The sequence below is a fragment of the Melopsittacus undulatus genome, chromosome 4 (genome assembly GCF_012275295.1).
Source record: "Melopsittacus undulatus isolate bMelUnd1 chromosome 4, bMelUnd1.mat.Z, whole genome shotgun sequence".
Taxonomy (NCBI): Eukaryota; Metazoa; Chordata; class Aves; order Psittaciformes; family Psittaculidae; genus Melopsittacus; species Melopsittacus undulatus.
The window spans coordinates 61,610,833-61,632,517 of NC_047530.1; the positions used below are offsets into that span (position 1 = coordinate 61,610,833).

General features: G+C 38.2%; 1 protein-coding gene across 3 annotated transcripts in view; it reads right to left on the reverse strand.

Moving 5' to 3' along the window:
• BMPR1A (bone morphogenetic protein receptor type 1A) overlaps positions 1-21,685 on the reverse strand; it is an 83,477-nt gene that overhangs the window by 25,266 nt on the left and 36,526 nt on the right. For 2 of the 3 annotated variants that reach the window (XM_034061737.1, XM_031053103.2), the window contains exons 2-3: positions 18,544-18,665; positions 1,030-1,237 (exon numbers count right to left, since the gene is read on the reverse strand). In XM_034061737.1, the coding sequence (XP_033917628.1) occupies positions 1,030-1,096 (67 nt within the window). In that variant the 5' untranslated portion in view covers positions 1,097-1,237; positions 18,544-18,665. The remainder of the gene's footprint in view (positions 1-1,029; positions 1,238-18,543; positions 18,666-21,685) is intronic. The other variant, XM_034061738.1, reaches the window with a different exon arrangement.

The window sequence follows — 21,685 nt, forward strand, 5'->3', positions numbered from 1 at the left end:
TGATAAAGGCAGCTCCACCAAATCCTTTAATCCTTTAATTGCAGGTACACACCAGAAAAAGAACAGAGAGATTGTCACTTGGTACTTACCAGGTTTCTTCCTCTGCCAATTTAATAGGTGTATCGAGTTGTTATTCTTGAAAGTAAAAAGCTCACAGAATAGCTCAAAATAAAATCAAGCATTAAGCAAAAATTGATGTAAGTATGGAAAGAGAATATAAAACCTTTTATATTCAAGTATTAAAATGGCAGTACCAAATTAGTCTTGTTTATTTCCCCTGAAACATGAAAAGTTCTGTGTTTAAGAGGCACAACTGGGAGAACAAGAAGTCTTACACATGGACCAACGATGGATGTACACGACTGATGGACAGGCAGAGCACTACTGTTCACATCCCAAACATGAGAATGCAATACCACTAACAGCTTAGATACCATTTTGCTGTAGTGACACTTGTCTGAACTACATGCAACTACAGAATCAGTTCTGCAGTGTACAGCTGCTAATAAGTAGTAAAGAAATAATAATAAAAATGTATTTTTCCTCCCACAAGTTATAATCTTTACATTTAAGCTTTACTTCCTGGTATACCATGAGTCAGTCACACTGGGTGATTCCCAATACTTTTTAATTCAACCAAATTTGACAGAGGACTTAAAGTCCTAATAATAACTGGACTTCCAGAAGTTTTTGATAACTGGTGGCTGGAAAGACAACAGACATACAAACAAGTACCTCCTCTAAATGAACCCAGGCAATTGTGAACATCCCATGCAATCGCCTTGGCCCATTGAGTAAACATAACAAGTTTATTTAGGTTAGTTAGACCACACAATCTCTTGACTGCTGGGAACATCAGAAGTCATGGGGACCTGCACACTGCAATTTAAAACAAAAAAACAACAGACAAAACAAAAAGAAAACCTCAAAACCAACCAAAACCCCCAACCACTCACCCAACCCCCCAATAAAAACACAACTGCACTAGGGAACAGAAAAATAAACTTATTTCAAATAGTACATATTTACCTTGAACACAGAGAATGATCAGCAGATAGGCTCCAAGCAATCGCTCATAAACTCTCAATTGAGTCATTGTTCACTTTTAATCCTTCCTGTGCAAGGCAACTGGTCCTTCTGCTTGACAAATGTTAAGCTTAGTCTGTCCGGTGAAGCCTAATACAAGATTTGGTGCTTGACTGGAAAGATGCTTTTGTAACTTTTCCAACTTTGTTTCCTGAAAGGTAAAAACAACATGTCAAGAAACTCCCTTTCTAAACTCCTCATTTCTAAAATGAACAAAACCAATCAACCTCAAGAGTTTTCATCACACTGATCACAACCGTGTGAATACAAAAAATAATTTTAAAAGCATATGTTTATTAAGATTAGTAACTGAAAACATCAGCCATATTTATCATCCAACTGAATTGCAGGATTAGTCTGAAATACAGGTTTTTAGTAACAACTGACGTGAATGTTTTTACATTCCTATCAAAAATATTAGGTACATTAACTGACTAGGCTAGCCATGTATTTTAGACTCATATATAGATATGACAGGTAGTATTTGACAGATTAACATGTAAATCTGTTTGGAAAACTGTTCTATTTACAGCAAAATTTATACTTCTATTTTTCTTCAAAATTAAACTCTGTGGTGACTTCCCATAACATTGCAGTGACAAAAGCAACACCATCTTGAGCCGCCGGTTGAACAATGCTTGCAGAGCTTTACTGCAATAACCCCTCCCAGCCCAGCCAAGCAAAAAAGATCAATTTTCATTGAAGTAGTTAGTTTAGTTGCCTTATGTACTCACAATGTTACTTTTGTTTTCTAGAATAGTACTACATCTTAAAAACAAAACAACAAAAACCAAAAGCACAATCTCATTCAACAGTTGAATGACAAAATTAATTTCTCACTTAGCATCATCTATATTCTAGTCCATATTCCTGTGGACTAGCATGTTACATATATATTTTTATGTATACATATATATGTATATAGTGTTTTCTAGAGAAAATACAGTAAGCTTAGTACACAACAACAATGAACACATTTATTATTTATCTCTGTTAATTCCAATTCAGAATCCTGATATCCTTCATGATTCCCAAGTTTTGTACCAATTAATCTCTCCTGGAAAATTATGCTACTATATGCACATGCCATTTCCTCCCCGAAATCAAACACAGCCCTACACATCCAGTGGATAACACAGAGCTAAGACTGTGTTATCCACACTGAGTAAGAAGTTACTTTTTCAGACTCCAGTAGTTGTGGTCACATTCTGCTTAACGAACTTTCTACAGCCATTTGCAAGGGAAGCGTAATTGGGCCTCAGAGGACTAAAAAGGCGCTCGAACACCTAAATAGTTAATTGCAACAACAGCGATGTCGCACAAAGATGAACAGAGAACTTCTTTTGCCTTTCCTCGGCCTCTTGTTTCGGTGGGCTTGACCCCCCTGACCCCTGTCAGCCTGGCGCTTCTCATGAATGCCAGAATGGCGTTTGCTCGGGGACGGGCTGCAATTACTGTTGGTGGCCGCTTCCAGCATCAATAACTCAATGTGTCTGTCGGTGAGACCCCACAACTTTTCATTTTAATTAGTCTTCAGAGGCATTTAACATGGAGGCAAATTAGCGGCCGGGCCGGGAGGTGTCCGTCACTTCCAATTCCAGCGGGGCCGGGGCAGGCCGCCCGACCCCTGCCCTACTTTTCACACATCTCTGACTTCTCCCTAATGAAGCCACAAAGCGGCCTCTGCGCCAGAGGAGGCCTGGGCGCCTCATGGATGCTCCCAGAACACCACAGAGCCTGGCTCTGCCATGGCTGCTGCTGGGATGGACTCGGAACGACCACTACAGACTTCAAAATAAGCTTCCTGCAGAGGTAAAAGCCATGTGGTAACCCAAATATTCACTCTTCTTAGTGTTTCCTAATCACAAGTAGCAGGACCGATTCTGGCGCATGACAGGGAGGGTCCTTCTAGCTACAAAAACATCAGGCCAACAACAGAAGGCTGTAAGTATTATTGCTTTGTTCTGTGGTTCAACTGCAGTGAACTTCAGTCTCAATAAAACACATTGCAGCCAAAAACTGCCAACAACTTGTACGTAGTAAACCAATAAAGACTTTATTTACAGTATTATTTCTGCAGTCCATCCAGGGAAAAAAAAAACAACCAAAACCCACTAACAGTCTGTTTAAAGTATGTTTTAAAGATAATTTGTCCTACGGTAGTTACAAAAAATACTGTCCAAAAAATTAAAAATTGTCACAATCTCCACTTTGCACCTAAATTTTCATTAGTATTTCATTTTTCACATACATATGTATTAAAATGTAAATATGCATAAGAATGTATAAAATAGTGTCATAAAATGACACTGAGAACATGTTCTGCTATAATCCTAATTTTAAAATCATCATAATTTGAGAACGCTTATCAGCATGTAAAATACCTCAAAAATGAAAAGTGAAACCCAGCAGGGCTGCAATTACCTCCACTTTCCCTGAAATGCAGATATGAAGCCTTAATACTATTACTTGCATTATCTTTCTGTTGCTGCTACTGTCAGTGTCAAGTTTGCCCTTAGCTTGGTAAGTCTGCAAGGCTTGGGGCAGACAAGCACTGATCAGCCTTGCTGTACTCACAGCTCTCATGGTAACATCTCACTACTGGGCAGGTGAGCTTAAGCCACTGCTGGAAAACTAGTGATTTACATTAATTGTCCCAATATGAACTATGTGAACTGTGGTTGCAGACTCATGACCTATTCTACACTACACAAGTGAGACACCTGTGTCAAAAACATGAAGTGGACATCCTTTGAACTGTGCTTCTTGTTCAGCTCAGGAACTTAAATGAGAAAAAACCCTAAGACAATTAGTTCCCAAATAGGACGTGTTGCTCTTTCACAGAAATGGAAACAGTCTGAAAACATTTTGTTCTTGAAATCACCTGCCATTCCAATATAGCTATGGAGTTTAACAGCTTTAAAAAAGAGTTTAAAAACCCCAGACTAGTTGTTCTAGTGCTTCTAACAAATGCCAAACTGATGTTGTTACAACCTTCATATGAGAAGGTATTTCACTAAAAACAAAACCAACAAAAAACTACATTTGACAAAACCAAAGAGACCACAGTGATATCTTTTCGAAGCCATTTCTGGATTCCCCTTGAAGACTGGCAGTCCTGATAAGGCACATAATCTAAAGTGAACAACAGCTGGAATTTCTCCAAAACCTGCCCGGTATTAACGGTGTGGAATCACAGAATAGTTAGGGTTTCAAAGGACCTTAAGATCATCAAGTTCCAACCCCCCTGCCATGGGAAGCAACACCTCACACTAAACCATATCGCCCAAGGCTCTGTCCAACCTGGCCTTGAACACTGCTGGGGATGGAGCATTCACAACCTCCCTGGGAAACCCATTTCTGTGCCTCACCACCCTTACAGTAAAGAATTTCTTCCTTATATCCAATCTAAACTTCCCCTGTTTAAGTTTTAACCCATTACCCCTTGTCCTATCACTACAGTCCCTAATGTTAGCTGAGAAATCTCTATGAATTCCTTTTACAAACTACATTTGGCTGTTCTTTGCACATGCAGAAAGTTTCAAAGTTTGTACAATAAAATTGTCTTACGCATCCTGTAGAATTATAATACTATGAATGCCATTTGCAACTGAATTTTTACAAAGCAACAAATAGAAATAGATTTTAACATTCAGTAAGTTTCAAGCGCTATGTTTATTATCCTGTTTCAGGGTAGGAGTCAAGTTTAGCTAATATTCTACAGTCCTTTTGCCCTATCTTCAAAGAACTTTTACTTCAGCTTTGCATACTTATATCAGATTAAGAGATTAATGACACAACTAAATGACTGCTTCAAATGTGTCCAAGCACCAATTAACACCTAAAATGCTACTCTGCCAACAGAGTGATGCTGAATGAATTCAAACCTGCAAGTCAATCGGTTGATTTCCAGGTCTTCGTGCTTTTTTACTGTAGCCATAAAGAAGCGCTCAACTACAATCTGTTAAAAAGTATTTTATTCCTTAATCACAACACTCAATTTGTCTACACTGTGATTTATTATCCTTCCTAAATATAGTTTATTGAAGAAAATGCTTTTGTTATTAAAGCCGTGTGTAGTTTTTTCTAAACTTGAATTTAGACAGTGAATTCACAGCACTATCACAGCAGTTTAACCATACACTCTGTATGACTCCAAATATATGAAGCTAAAGTGTGCAAGATTTGCCATATGATACAAAACAACTCTAAAATCAGGGAATTCAGTGGTAACTGTTCTTTAGGTAGGGCTTTGTAATACTTTTCACAGCATGATCCCTAAACCAAATGAGCTGCACTGTCCCAAATTTCAATAAAGAATGGTGGTGCTGAATGTAATAAAGACAGTACTGTAAAAGAGGAACACAAGAAAAAAGAAAATTTGATATCTGACTTCGCAAGAATTCGAACATTAAATCCATTTCAACAGAAAAGATGTTTTAAAACATTTGCACCAGTATATACAACACCAAGGAAATGTATTTCCTGAAGCAAAACTTAAATATATTAAAAGCTTCTGCTATGTGCAACAGGGGCAAGGAGCAACATAGGTCACTGCAAGCATATTACCTCAATCACACGTATAGTTTTGACCATATCTCTGAGGTAGAAGAAAATACCAGAGATAAACTGGACTGTCTCTAAGGCAGTAAGCAACAACTTCTCTATTAGAGCTTAAAAAACCCCTGGTATGTTGCCACAAAGAAAATTATTAATTTGGATGAAAAGAGAGATTGTAAGAACACTAAAGAATTTACTACAGAGCAGACAACAACTAGTTTCAAGAACAGATGACCAGTGTAGTTCAAATGACATTGTTGAATCAGTTCAATTCAAGAATACTTACCCTTTTCATTAATAAACTAAGCACAAAAACTTTGATAAACCTTGCCGACAATCATTAATTTCCAGCTCAGCTGACTACTGTTTTTATGCAGGAAGATTTGGATCACATTAAGAACTGAAGTAACAGAAATGGAATGAAACAGAACAGCATGAAATTGTGAAAGTTACGCATATTGGAAACTCTGAGGAATTTCTGCTTCACATAGACTAGGAGTTCATGCACAGGACACAGCCACGTCCAAGGACTCAAGTACACTAATCAATTACAGAACATCCATGTGATGCTGCTGGAAGAAAGAGACAAACACAACTCTAGGATTTCCTAGGGAAATTTCCAAGTGGAAATGGTAAAGCATGAATAGCAGAGACAAGATGACTGATAAATTCAACACATGCCTGGAACAACTGATAATACTATCCGGAGAATAGGGAAGCCCTATGAAAGGAGACAAAAAGAAAAAGACTAATACAGTGAAAGTTGGCAGGGAAATGATTACTCTATGAAAATGTAAATAGGAATAAACACAAGGAAAGACAGCTGCTCAAGCTGAAGAAAATTACTGGTTCAACAACACTAGTTATGGATTAGACATTACAATTTATTTAGATCAGAAATGAGAAAACAATTCCTAACCACTGGTTAGCAGGTTCTAGGACAGATTTTTAAACTAAAAAGTGCCCCAAAACCTTTTCACAGTCTTTAGTTTACAAACCCTACTATCTCATGTAGCTGCAAGGTGACAGGATGGAAGCAGACTCTGATCCAGAAGAGCCCTCAAAATTCTGTTTTGTTATTCTTAACACAAGAATAGCTACAGGTTACCTGAGCTTGTTTGAAATTAAATAGTCAAATTTAACCAGTTCCATAATAAGAAAATAAGTTTAAATAAAAGTTTCAGTTCTGAATTGTGTAATGTTCTCAAATACTTATACAAGCCTACTTTCAAAATGTGTTTCTATTAGTTTATGGCAAGCCATACTTACACAAACTGTAGAAAAGTGCCATACTGAAACAGCCAAACTAGCTGTGCTAAAGTGCTGTCAAATATGTGAAGATAAAAACACAGGTCAATCCATTACCAAAATCTATGAAGAAATTATACAGTTGATGGAAAAGACTGCTGGCTATTGCAAGCTTGTTGGCTGCACGACCATCAACAAAATCTACTTCAAATAAGGTCCTACTTGTTTAGGCATTAACCTGTGCAAACTCACAAACATAATACCATTAAACTGCAAACTTTATTAGAGTTAATTAAAACTGCTAGTGACTGCATAAATTTTAAAGCCAAAAGATTGTGTGAATTATTTCAATGGTCTTTCTCCCTATGACAACTGCTACAAAATCTGAAACGTTAAATGAAGCACACACGTGTGTGCACTATATGCTTCTCAAAAGACTGAAATGAAAAAAAAGAAACCAGAGTTCTATTTGTGGGACATTTATAACCATGTGTTTCTAACACATGTACTGCAAGAGCAGCTTTGTTCATTCAGAAAACATGGTCTCCTAACTGCTTTTTGCAGCAAGAGAGTTCACAGTCTTAGAAAAGGAGTTGCTATTTTTGAGCAGCTGGAAAAGCTACCAAAATGCACCTTAGATACTCTAACAGAAGTCTTATGAAAGGCAAATTTCACACTGCTTTTAAATATCAAATGTGTGTACCTTAGGTCAGAATTTAGGAGCCAAACTACTAAATTATGATATATTTGTCTGTTTCATAAACAAAGTTGCTAACCATGAAGAAATTAAAGCCTAGCTGCTTTCTACCATGCCCAACACAATTAGGTAATTGGGGATGCCACTCACTGGACTCCTGAATGCCCATCTTACTGTTACTCTGGAATTCCAATTAAGTAACTGCTATAAAGTTTCTGCCATTATATTAACAGTAATGAAATTAAGCAAAGCTGTTTTCCCAGTGCCATCAGGTATTCAGACATATCCTACTGTATTACAAACATGACACATTCTCTTATTGGGCATACTGAAACGGGATTTCACTACACAGTTTTTATTCATCTTGAATAAAAATTTCCCCCTTTCACCTCCATCACATTAGTGATTATCTGGCTGTGAGCTTCTGCCCTTAAGACAATTGGCAAATGAACACCCATGCTCCTTCTACCATAAATGACATCGACTTCTGCTATTCTACCCAGAAGCTATAGTTCTTAAACGTTTTTATTATCTCTTTACCATTTTTCCTAGTTCCTTACTGTCATACCAGCCAACGTGAACAAGTAGAAAAGTCTCCGCATGGAATGCATTCCATCTCTACATCTAACAAATCCAAACTGAGAATGCAACGTAAACCTTTCAAATTTTGTTCTCAAAAAAGTATCTAGGAATGCCTTTTGTCCCCTGAACAGCAAGAGAAAAAGGTATTTTAATTGTTACAAATATCACACATTACTATTGAAAATATTATGGCCATACTATACCACTTACAAGACCTGCCACATATTTTGGCTTTGAATTACAATTACTTTATACAAACAACAAGCCCAGGCTGAGGAAAGGAAAAAGCTGGGCCTCAAACCTCAGTGCGTATTTGCTTACTTCTTAAAATGTGAACAATGGACCCCAAAATCAGGGCCAGAGCCTTTAAAAGTACAAATGCTTCCACAAGAAGGATTTCTAAAGTACAACATCCCTTTCAGCACTATAAAGACAAGTAATAAATACTTTCAAAACCTTGCAGTATGTTTTTTTCCATAATTTAAGGACAACTGTTCATTAATCTATATAAAAAAACACCCCCAGAACAACAAACTGTCAGGGTAAGTTTTATTATACTTGGATCCCATGTTTCTGTTACACCTATAACCTTTGCCCAATCTAGAAAAAGAAATTCACAGCTACTTTTTGCCTCCAAAGTGAAGGTGATTATGTGAATTATGGGGCTCATGCAGAGGTCTCGAGAAACTGGGGTTTTGTTCGGTGGTTAAAGAGAATCATTTTCATTTCATAGTGCCTAAGTAAAACAGCCTGTCCTGATTGGTTACTGAATTTAATCAATAACAAAGCATGCTAAACAGATCCATGCTTTTTCCCTGATGTCACTGACATCGGTTTCCCTGACAAGAGAAGCAGCAAGGAAGTGACACCCCAAAGCCCCCAGTGCCATCCTTAGGCCAGCCTGCAGCTCCAGCTCCAACACACTTCCCAATAGAAACGTTTTGCCCACACGAGGATAGTGTAAGCTAATTTCTGAGTAGGGGCACATTGCTAAGATCTACATCCCTCACGCAGAACACTGCTTAGAAAAAGTGGTTCCTATTTAAAAAAGAACACACATCACTTGAATTTCAATTTTAGTACAAAGAAAACAGCAGCAACCAAGCTGAGAGAATTCAGTAGTGCTTGTTCTTTTTTAACATGAAGAATAAATAGGCTGCAAGTACTTATCTCCCTCTTCCCCTCACTTCCACCCTTCATTCTCATTTCCTAGGCTGTAAGATGTTCCCAAGCCTCACTGCTAGCTGCCAGCTCCATGGAGTAAGCTGAGCAGAGCTCTCCCTCCCCTCCGCTCGGCCCCTCCCCTAGCAGCCCTAGGCGCCCTGCCTGACATGCTTTTCAAGGCGTGCTAGACTGCAGAGCAGACTTTCTGGCTCCACTTCCATTGTTTGCACGGCTGCTTTGCTCCTTATCCAGAGCGTGGATTAGCATAAGAATACTGTTTTCCCCCTCTGCAAGCCAGCTCCCCTCTAGAAGACCTCTACCTCTTAAGAATAAACAGGGGACTGGGTTTTTTGTTGGTTTTTGGTGGGTTTCTTTTTCCTCTGATTTTCTCTTTAAACCCTCTTCTTCTTCAAGACTTGTAGAAACCAATAAAATAACTAAATCTAAACAAGCCAGTCTGACAAGGCTCGAAAATACCCGATTGCTTAGATTAGTAATTACCAAGGTCAAAAGAGTCAACTTGATAATGCTGTTAATGGAGCCCTCGCTCCTTACACTCCAGTTGTGGCTATGATTTTAGTTATTAAAAACTGAAAACTAAACCACTTTCCAAACAAAGCAGGTAATACGTTCTATGAAAGAGTAACAAAAAAAGAGACCATAACACCTCCTTCCCCCTCCCCTTTTTATTTACCCCTGGAAGACAAGTTTAAAATTACCGAGGACAGAAAGCATTACTTATCAGCGCAACCCTCAGCCAAAATTACAAACCAATCCCCTCCAGACTGCTAGCAGCGATGCCTTAAACACAGGAATCACTGCTGCCTACTCACACAACTGCAAATCCTTTCTCTCTGGTATCCGACCAAGACGTTATGGTGACCCTTGTGAAGCAAGTTACATGCGATCTAGTCTTAACAAAGGTCAACAGAAGAGCATTTCATACAAAGCAAACCACTTGCCCTCAAAACACTTAACACTGTCAACATGGGCATATTTTTCTGTTCCACCACCTGTAAGATAACTGCTGTCCAAATTAATTCAGACATTATTTTGCCAGCAAGATAAAAACACACTTGCAAATGTTACCTCCTAAGGAAGCCACATAATTTTTGAATCACCCAATTCAGGACTCCTCAATGCACTGGGCAAGACAAAAGTACTTCTTTAGCAGTATTTGCTCAACACAGATGAACAGCAGAGACACAAGTTCAACATAATCACGATTTACTAATACAAAGCGCTGCTCAGCAAAGTAAGCCTTAACCCTCATTTTCCTCACCTGCCATGCCCACAGAGCACCATACTCTGCTGATACAAGAAACTGTCTAGCAGTTGTCACAGATCACTGTAAGTAACACACAGATATTCTCAAAGGAGCAGTCTCCTCCATGGGTCCTAAAAGAGGCCTTCTAATAACTGAATAGGCCAAATAAAATAAGTAGTAGATGCTGCTTCTTTATGCTCCTATAAAAATATCGATGTGGCAGGGTTAATTCTTTAAAGTGTTCTTACTATAAAAACAAAATTTTAGACATATGCCTTGCAAATTACATTTTAACTATTAATTTGCTTTTCATGTTATATTGCCCTTCTCACATTAAATTGCTGAAATGTATCCTTTCCACCTCTCTTACAACTCTTTTGAATTACACATATAATCAGGTAACATCTTTTCTGTCATCTGCGTGCCTTGACACTCAGACTAGAAACTCTCATTAGGGTATTTTTACAAAGTCACAAACTTCAGGCACAAAACACGAGGAGGTTACCACCTCCACAGCAAGGGCAGAAGTGAGCAAGTACTGCAGGTGGCAGGTCTAGCATAGCCTAAACCAGAATCAGTGGCAGTTTAAATTAATATGCCGTGCTCTGAACAGCTGTGGCTGATGAGCTGCCATTTGCTAGATACTGCCACAGAGGCACTGACCTCCAGTAAAAGAGCAAGGTGGACAGATAGGTTTAGTAACCTCACAAGCTGTCTCACTAGTGACCTCCAAAGCTTGCAAGAACCACAACACATGTAAGTAGGTTAACAAAGCTTCCATAATTCCAAGCAGAAAAGAAAAAAAGCAAAAAAAAAAACCCCACATCCATCTGAAAGCAAGTATCTTGTAATTACAACGTTCAGTACCTCACATGGAACCTGCAAAGTATTTGGTTATTCTCAGTATCATAGAATGAAAAATGCTTATTTATAAAGCACAACATGCTCACGCACAGTTACTTCACAAATACTTACTATTAAACCAGATGGCTATAGTAAGAAAATGCTTCCACAGTACAAATAATCTAATTCTATGCTGCATTCAGTTTCTACCTCCATCTGCAATACTTAATTTTTAGCTGTGAGAAATGTCATAAGGCATTACTGTTGTGGAAGAAATCTCTAGGACTCTGAGCTTATCTTACCCTGTTAGTATTCTGCAAAGTTTGCTCAGATGACAATACACTTTAATGCAAACCAAAGTTAAACTTCAAGTACATTGTAGATCCACTTGGTTAAATGACTACAGAAACAACATGGCATGCACATGCACACAGAATACTTCTTTTAAGTTTAAACACCGTATTTTCATCAAATATAGCTTCAAAGGCATTTCTAAATCCAAACACAGTAATCTTTCAGTAAGTAGAGTTCAAAGGTAATGTTTATACTTCAACAGTTATAGTCCCTTATTTTCCTGCATCAAGTGCTACAGTAATACTGTGGGGTTTTTCCACACAAAATTCAAAACCATACACACAAGAAGCATGACTAGAAAGCTCAATGAGATAAAATATTCAGTTTTCTTAGTATCTTTCCTATCTTTCCCAAAGCACTTCACATGCTTTCCTTTCTTTGACCCTTGTGGCACGTGACAAAGGAATAATTTGGGCACAATTCTTTAATTGCAAATGTTTCCCCTGTCACTGTTAAATGCCTCTCCTCTGGTGTCCCAACAATTCCTTTAGCTAAAAAAATATAATAGATCCTAAAAAGTAAATCCATCTGCCTCTCAAGTCACCTCTCTTCATTAATTCTGACTTACTAATTCACTCGGACTCATTATCACATTTAAAAGTAACATACACAATACCTAGGAATTAGGAGACTTACTTGCTTTACAGAATGCAATACAATTCATACTAGATTCTGAATTCCTATTGAACACAACTGACCAACAACAGCAGGAAAAGCCGCTCTCCCTGGTTCAAGACTTCCAAAAGGTATTTCCAGATGCTTTTTAAACCTTCCTTCCCCATCACAGCAGTGGTGACAGTATGCTTTCTTTTCATGATACTGTATGTCCACAAAAGGATTCCGCTACTGCTCAGGCTCTGGCTGAGTAACAGGCAGAGGAGGGAAGGAGTTGCCACCTACTGATGTACGGACACAGTAAGAGCAACAGAACTGTTGATGCTGATTTTATAAGACTGATAAGGAACGGCCTGTAACTACCATTTAAAATCTCATTAATTCAAAGATTGGGGATTCTGCCAAACAACCGATTTACTGAGGGAGAAAAAACTGAGTAGATTGCAAGTGTACATTTGCAAATCCTATGACAATTTAAAATGCACAGAACTTCAAGACACCTGTATAAACATCTCTTTTCTCATACACTGTCATCTCAAATATTTCAGGGAGTTTCCTCTCTACAGGCAGACTCCTAATCACTTTCATTGCACTGAAAGCCAAGATCACACTGTTTTACAGAAACATTTTTCATATGCTTCACCTGACAACTGAAACAGATCATTGTTTTTCAAATACCAGCAACTTGAAGAAACATGTCTGAATGAGAACAAGCCTTTTAAATCTCAGAACAACAACAACAAACTGTTCAAAGTGTGGTCAAGTGTACCATTTTGGGCACCCTTCTGCACATCTTTACTGTAAAAATTCTCCTAATGGGTACGACAACTGTCCCCTCTAGCATTACTCTAACGGATTCAAATTTTGTGTAGGTAACCGTTCAACTGCAAACACTTAAAACCTGAGTGCAAGACAACCTATCTGTATCAAAACAGTGAATACCCAGTGCACAGACACTTCCTCATTAATGTAAGCAAGCCATAGCTCCTAGGAAATTAACAAAATCAGCAACACAAGGCTGCTGTTTTCAAAAGTTTATATACATGCACAAATGCAGGAATAGGCATTTTTTCCCCCATGCAACTTCTGGGGGTAAGAAGTCAGAGGATTGTGTAAACCAAGTACTTAGTCCTAAATATGTTGTCTTTCCGATTTGTGGATTCAGAGTTGCAGAAGACAGGGACCATCCATTTCATTACCTTTACACACGCACTTAAAGTGGTAGTAACTGGGTCCATGAGAACGGATGGGTAGTGGGGTTTCTGTTTATTAAGGTAACAGTCTGTCACAGCTTTCCAGACACAGGTATACTGTTGCATTTCTAAAATGTCACAATAATGTCTGCTTTTCCATGTATAATTTACTTTAGTATTTTATTATTTCTATAGCTATCTACCTTACTACTTTAACTAAATAAAGAACTGTCTACTGTGTCAACACCAAAATCCTTGTTCCAGTGGAAAGAGCACCAAGGTACCCCTTTCCTCCCTTAAAGCAAGTATTTGACCGCAGCTCATCCCACCTAGAGTTGTAGTTTCCTTATCCTAAATTCATACTGAAATACTACTAAAGTACCTTTTGCCTTCACCACCCTTGCTTCATCAGTCATTCTAGAACTGCGACTACTTCCTTCATTTTTTCCCAAGCTATAGTATCAGCAGGTCAAGAGAAGTGATTCTGCCCCTCTGCCCTGGTGAGACCCTACCTGCAGTTCTGTATCCAGCCCTGCAGTCCTCAGTACAAGAAAGATATGAACCAGTTGGATCAGGTCCAGAGGAGAGCCACAAAAATGATCAGAGGGATGGAACACCTCTCCTGTGAGGAAACTCTGAGTCTGGGTTCAGCCTGGAGAAGATTCTGGGCAGACCTTATTGCAGCCTTTCAGTTCTTAAAAGAGGCATATAAGAAAGATGGGGACAGACTTTTTAGGAGGGCCTGTTGTGATAGGATGGGGGGTCTTAAACTGAAAGAGGGGAGATTCAAGCTGGATGCAAGGAAGAAATTATTCACAGTGAAGGTGGTAAAATACTGGAACAGGTTGCCCAGAGGTGTGGAAGCAGTGCCATTGCTGTAAACATTCAAGGCCAGGCTGGATGTGGTTCTGAGCAACCTGATCTAGTTCAGGATGTCCCTGTTCGTTAAGGGGGTTGGACTAGATGAGCTTCGAAGGTTCCTTCCAACCCAAGCTGTTCCATGATTCTATTCAACAGTTCTATGATCTTGCCTATTTTTCCTGTTAGCTTGCTTGTTAGATTATTAGTAAATACAACTATACTATACTATTACTACCTTTTGGCACCTCATCTGTTTGTTTGCTGGGTTTGGGGTTTTTTCTCCTCTTTTTAAACCATTCCATTCTAACAACAGAATATCGTTACTCTGTTTTCTCACTAATTTTGTAAGCACCTTAAGCTTATTTCTAAGTATAACTGACAAACTTACTAGCATCCTCAGCCTTTACATGGTGTCTATACTTTAAGACTGTGCACTCGCACACAGTAGCAAGTGTTTTAGGTCTTTTCTTCCCTACACATATAAAACACATCATCCTAATATTCTGATTATGGTATCGGAAATAACTACTGCCATTATTATACCAAGTCAGTTCATGACAAAGCACATGGGGAAAAAAAACAACCCTGTGGTTTGGTTTGGGGGGGATTTTATTTTTTTTTAATTAACCTGTACCATCAAGAAATTATTTTCCATTCTATTGTACAACAGATTTCCCTGTTTTCAAAAATTGGAAAAAATATGTAAATTTCATACCAGGTGATTAAGTAATTCATTAATATTCACAAATATTGCCACCTATTTACCATTATTTTTCACCAGAAGTATTTTAACAAAGAAAAGTTTCAGAACAGAATATTTAAGTTTTAAAAGATTCAAATTATTACTCAGGATTCTGAAATTCCCGTATTGTGCTGTAAATGTAGAACCTACACTCTTTAACCAGATGATAGAAGTAGGCCTTTTTAAGGATATTTCATGCCTGGATTAGAAATTGGAAAAGTAGCAAGTTTCTATCACACAGGTTTTTTATGAAGATAGAGGGTATTACATGAGGACCTTCATCTAAATCAACCTTAGATTTTTGTTAACAAGTAGCTGTTTATGATTTTAGACTACATTTTAACTGTATCCTTGGATTTATTGCCATGCAATTCTGTATCAACTACAACACTTCAGGAACATTTCATTAAACTTAGAACAACATCATTAGCCAGGAACCTCTGGAGAAGAACATTCTTGACTATTAAACCTAGTTCAGAGGAACCCAATCCGTCACTGACTTCTTAAGGCAGCTTTAAAATAGCACCATCAGAAACAAATGTTCATCTCATCAGATACACAAATAATATGCAAAATACAGCCTCCTCTTAATACATAGGAACTTGTCTGGATTTCTTGTGATCTGTTGTACATTCAACAGGATCTTCTGAGCTGAACAGAGCCAAACTAAAAACAGTAGAATGATGGCATACTTGGACAGCTTAACTCGACCTTCCTGAACCTTACAGTCTTGGTCCAATAGGAAAGGCTCTTGTTTTATGCTGAGTCAAAATCGTCACATGCCTGGAACAACCCAGGATGAGGCCAAATTGAAGTAAGGAAAGCACTGTGAGGAGGATATTGGTCAAAAGACCAGCAAAACATGTGATAGCACACTGAAGAACAGAGCAGCTCTGAAGTAGCATCACTGCCACTTCCTGTTTTGATCAACTGATTTGAAAGATGACATTGGCTTCTGGTTACTCCAAAATGCTTTGAGCACACTGACCTGCACTTCCCATTTGTGGTTTAAGCCTGGAGGGGCTCAGCCTGTTTGTTATGGAATTAACTCCTAGCAAAGCAAATTCAGTGGCAGCTAACCCAACCTTAAAGAATAACTGCTTCCTAACTGAACGGACTTCTCACGCAGTCTTGATGGTTAATAAGAAAACCATTGCAGGAACACCATCTCGTCACTGGCAGATTGCATTCTGAGACACTTTGGCATGTGCTCTTAGCTACTGAACGAACAAGCTCAATATTAAAGACATATTAAAATAAATTGACTTGAGAACTGTTAGAGATTTGTATGATCCTCTTCACTGAACCTTAAAACGGAGATAACCAGAGATATATAATCACAATTTCTCTCTGTCCACCAACTAGGAACTAATAAAAAAGTTACAAGACAGCAGTTCTAGATGCAAACAAAATGTCCCTTTCATATATAACAAACATTTAAAACTAAAGCCTTCACTTTCATGGGGTTTTGTGGGTGTCAAGTCATAAACGGGCTCAAAAAAATAAACCTGAAAGCAGGTCAGACTATGAAATACAATACCACAGATCTTCCACTTGGGAAGTACATAAAATGCCTGATCAACATCTGGGACATTGTACTCTGTGCCCACATGTGGTATTTATAGTTTTTCCCTCTTCTGGCCTTCATAACCTTATTTTTTTTCTTTTGTCTTTGTTTCCTGACTATTGACATGCAAGTACAAAGGTTTGAAAGGAGGAGGCAAAACATACACAGGAATAGAAATTATTAGCAAAAGGACTTATTTTTATTTGGATCTGATATGCTCCCTTCTTACTGTCTGTGCGCTTGTTGACTTACAAACCTGTAATACTTAGTACAAACAGGACACACTGTATCAAGGTACAGAGATTTTGTGTTGGAGTGCTGTTGCCATTTTATTTTTGCCAGATAGACTATTTACATACAGGGAAAGCATAATATAACCTCCTTCCCTCAATTGTTGCCAATACTATTACTTTTTAAAGGTAGACAAGAATAGGGGATGTGGGGGGAAGCATCTTGGGAAGGTGGTTTGGGGGTGGTGGTGTTGGGTTTCTTTTGCTTTTCCCATTAAAATCATATTGCGCCCAGCGTTTTCAACCCAGCTGTATTGATATGCTTATACAATCTGATGCTTGACACCAGAAAGCTTTTGTTCAGCCGTATCAGCAAAACAATAAGCATCACCAAAAATCCCTCTGCTCTCTTCTGCATAACAGCAGGGCAATCATGCATTTTTACCTCACTTCAATTCAGGATAGCCCTGAATAAACACTCAAGAGGGAAATACAGATGGTATCTCAAAAGATACTAATTAGCATTTACTGGTACCTTTTATTCAGAGAACTTACCTATACATGGCGTCTCCACGCACTGCCCTTCCCTCAAATCTCTTATATGAAAGGAGAGTTTTCATTAACAAAGATTACAGCACTACTTTGCTAAATACTACACCAGCTCTAAATGGGAGTGGGATCATTGAGAAAAGACGTCAGAGTGATGAAAGAACTGGTTTATGATGACCCATTCTTTACCCTCTACCAACCCTGTACCTTATAAAACCCTGAGATTTACCAAACACAGATTATCCGTTCAAGTTAGCACATCAGTCAGTCTTCTAAATGGCTGGTGTGGTTCTAATGTCCATGGCAGACCATCTAGATTAGTGAAGCTATTTAATGCTACAAATAAGTCTTAAAAGTACATAGTCTTCTATTAATATGCACATGTTCCCCAAACACTTAATCTCAATTTTGGAATTTGCTTGTATTTACAAACCTGAGAATAGAAACTGTTGTTTCTGATAGACAAAAGAATGATCTTTCAAGACAGTGCCTCATCTGCAGAGTCCTCTATTGATAAACAATCCAGGAACTGTTATTTATAGTGTTCAACTGTCTCTCTCACTGGAGGAGAAATGATCTGCTCTCCTTTTCAAGGAGACAAAAGGAAGAAAATGAGTTCTTGGGTTTGTGCCAGTGTGAACACTGTAATTTTCAGAATCAAGCCCATGTCCTTTACCTTTAAGTAGCATGTAAGTATGTTAAACCTATACTGCCTGTTGCTCTGTTTGCAGACTGTACCATATACAATTTGTCTCATGTGGGAACTTTTTGCCAACATACCTTTCTGTAACAGATGTCTCAGTAATTGCCGCTTTATCTTTGTTTGTAAGTGAAACATGGACAGAGTAGATCATACAACTCTTTCAGTATGGTATTCAAGAGTGTCATTAGCATACGGAAGTTGTGACAAGAAAGATAGGGTGGCTGCTTATCATGTTTGTTATGCCTGAAGTACCTGAAATAGTTTTGCATGCATTAACCTTACCTCAATATTGGGAAACTGAATGAAACTGTACTGTACTTCAAGCTTCCTCCAGACTGTTTTCATCTGTACTTCCACTTCATTAGTTCAAAGGTAATATTATGGAAATGCATATTTCTACTAATCTGTAAAACAGGAACAAAAATTGACTTAAGAGATAACTGAAGAAATTATATTGACAGCTTATAGCACATCATGTGAACTGTACATTGCAGATACTGGTATCTGGCATTACAGAAGCCATCTGTTATTATGAGCTGCTCCTAGCTAGGTAAGACTTCGGACTTCTGCATTTATAATAGTTGCACAGTTGCAATATATTTGTAAAATACCGACACTAAAAAGTAGTTAAATTTAATTGTACCATTAATTTATTCACTCAAATACTTGTTAAAAAAAAAAACATCTTTCCAACTTTTTGTTTAAATGCAGGTTTGCCTTAGATGAATGATGATGTCAGGGAGGAAGGAGGTTACAAATCTCCAAACAATGCACAAGCCAGTCTTTACTAAGCAGTGCAGAATCTGTACGACTGCAGTTTCACAACAAGAATCCACCGGTGTGACCACATTAGTTCCAGCACAGAAGTAACTGTGATATACCAAGAAATAATCAATAGGCTTATTGTAGCTGCACACAGGCATAATTACTCCTGGAAAGAAGCAGCAAAACAAGAATTTGGGGAAAAAGTGCTGGCAACAGGCTGGTTTTGTGTTTTCTTTGTGTTTCTGACCTGACATATGCCCAAGCATTAGAGGAAAGCACAGCACAGGCTCCTACCCAGCACTCTTCAACAGCTGTGAGCAAGTCTGACATGTCAAGTCCCAGTGTTTTCAAGTGCATTGTGGATAGCTAAGTTAGGTTTATCAGCTTTATTACTTAGATTGCATCCTGAGCGCATATCACCTATTGCCAACTATTCCCATGTTGTAAGTGTCACAATTTTTGAATGTTTCCATCATCCAAAGCTTTCAAAAAGGTGACACAAGAATTTTATCATTTATAAGTCTCAGTTTTACACCTTCAGACATAAGACCTTGAAAGTAACACAAAGGCTTACATGTCAAGTAATCCAGCTATGCTGTTAAAAATCTTACACTGTATAGATGTAAAGACTTATTTCTGAATGCCAAGGCAAACAGTACTGGGGCAGACAAGCCATGTGCCTGCATGATGTCCAGCAGAGGAAGAGTTTCAGCATCTACTTTCCTTCTTTTTTCCTAAGCACCAATAAAGACCTTTACCACAACAAGAAGGTCAGAATACTTCTGTCTCCATGTCCATTTATAAGCACTGATCCTCACACACTGAGGTTTAATAGTCTTGGTAATAAATAATAAATTTGTGTAAAATGGTAACCTGAAACCATGCTGAATATCAGATAGCACCAGTTCTTAAAGACAACTGTCTCCACTGAGCAGACAGGCTGACACTTGACTGTTATTTCTTCCATGGTAAAACTGAAAAAACATTCTTCCATGCAAAAGTGTTTGTTGAGATTATTTTCGCTTCCTTAAAGTAAAGAATCTGCAAAATATATCCATCTCTTCCTCTCTATAACCAAAGAACCTGAGTTTGTCCTCTGCTGGATTCCAAAAGAAACAACTATAAACCAGAAAAAAGTTGGTGAGTTTTCTGTTTTTACAGCATCTCCAATCCCCTTGTACTTAGTATCAAATTTAAATGAAGGTAACTTCTGTATTATTTAAAGAGGCCGCTTTACAAGGGTGAAGACATTTCTGAACAATGCCAGTCTGGGCCTTTCTTGTTTATTTTTAAACCAATGTCCTCCTGATGTTCTTTTTCCAAACTCCCAAACTGATGAAATTCTCAGTAACTGATAATTTCTGTAAGCATTCCTTGCATTTCCTCATCCCACTGCCATGTATCACATACACAAGCTCTGTTACCAAACAAAATGTAGTCAATTTCCAGATCTGCATGACTCTAGGTATGTCTATATTAGCATTTAATTCAAATCAGGGCTGCACTTTTGAAGTCGATCTCCCAAACAACCCTATTTTCCTTGCTTTGCTTTACATTACAAAGGCGTCTGCAACTACATGAACCAGATTTAAGTAAAACTAAATCAGAGAATGAGCTTCAGGTGTGCAGTGTACAAGCTCCAACCACTGACAGGAATTTAGCCACAGAATCAGATGAGGACCAGCTTGAAATAAAAGCCTCATCCTCTGTATAGTGTGGATGCCAGGATCTCAGCACATGACAGATCTGATCCAATTATATCCCACTGCTTGATAACATGGACACAGCCTCTTTTACGACTTAGAAAATTTTTGTGTCGGTTCCAAACTCGTATCTCCCTTTAAAAAAGGGGAACTACAAAACCTCTGTCAGAGATGGAACCAAAGTGAATAATAATTATTACTTTATGCGAGTGACCTCACTCGTTACTATTTCTTCCATTTCCTGCATTGGCATAAGATGCTACGTAAGAACATGCTTAATTTTATAAAAATCAATTGAGTTAAATGTTTAATACAGGCATCCAAAATGCTTAATTTTTAATGGTTTAGTTTTTCAAAATGTGTAGTACCATTCTTGATGGCATCTTCTGGAGAAATGCCATTAAGAATGCAATAAAACTATTCAATAGATTATTTGCACAACTCCACCTTCACTTTATTACAACCTGGTCCACTACAATGACTAAAAGAAGCATAAACAAATTCAAGTGCAGAGCCTCACAGTGCTTGTCACTAGTTAGTTACATATTAAATCTAGATTTATCTGGGAATTTTTCTACGTTAGGATTAAATTTGGGATCTTCATACACTATTAATTCAGAAATACCAGCATCCAATTGAGGGAAATAAAAATCTGAATTGCATGAGTACAGCAATTGCCTATCTAACCCAGAGAATTGCAAATGTGCTGCCATTGGCTGGCTGGGAACAGTCAGAGCTGATTTCTAAACCTCATTGCGGGGGAAGAAGGAAGGAACCAACAGCCATGAGCAGGCCAGACAGGAGGAACTCGCAGCAGCAAAGCTCAAGTCAGACTGACTCACCCAGAGGATGGAACTGTACTCAGACTGTGGACTGCTTTTTCTTGTCTTCCCACTTATCTCTAAATCCTGCTTCCCTTCTCAGTAGCTCCAGTTCCTCCAGCTCCAGGGCTACAT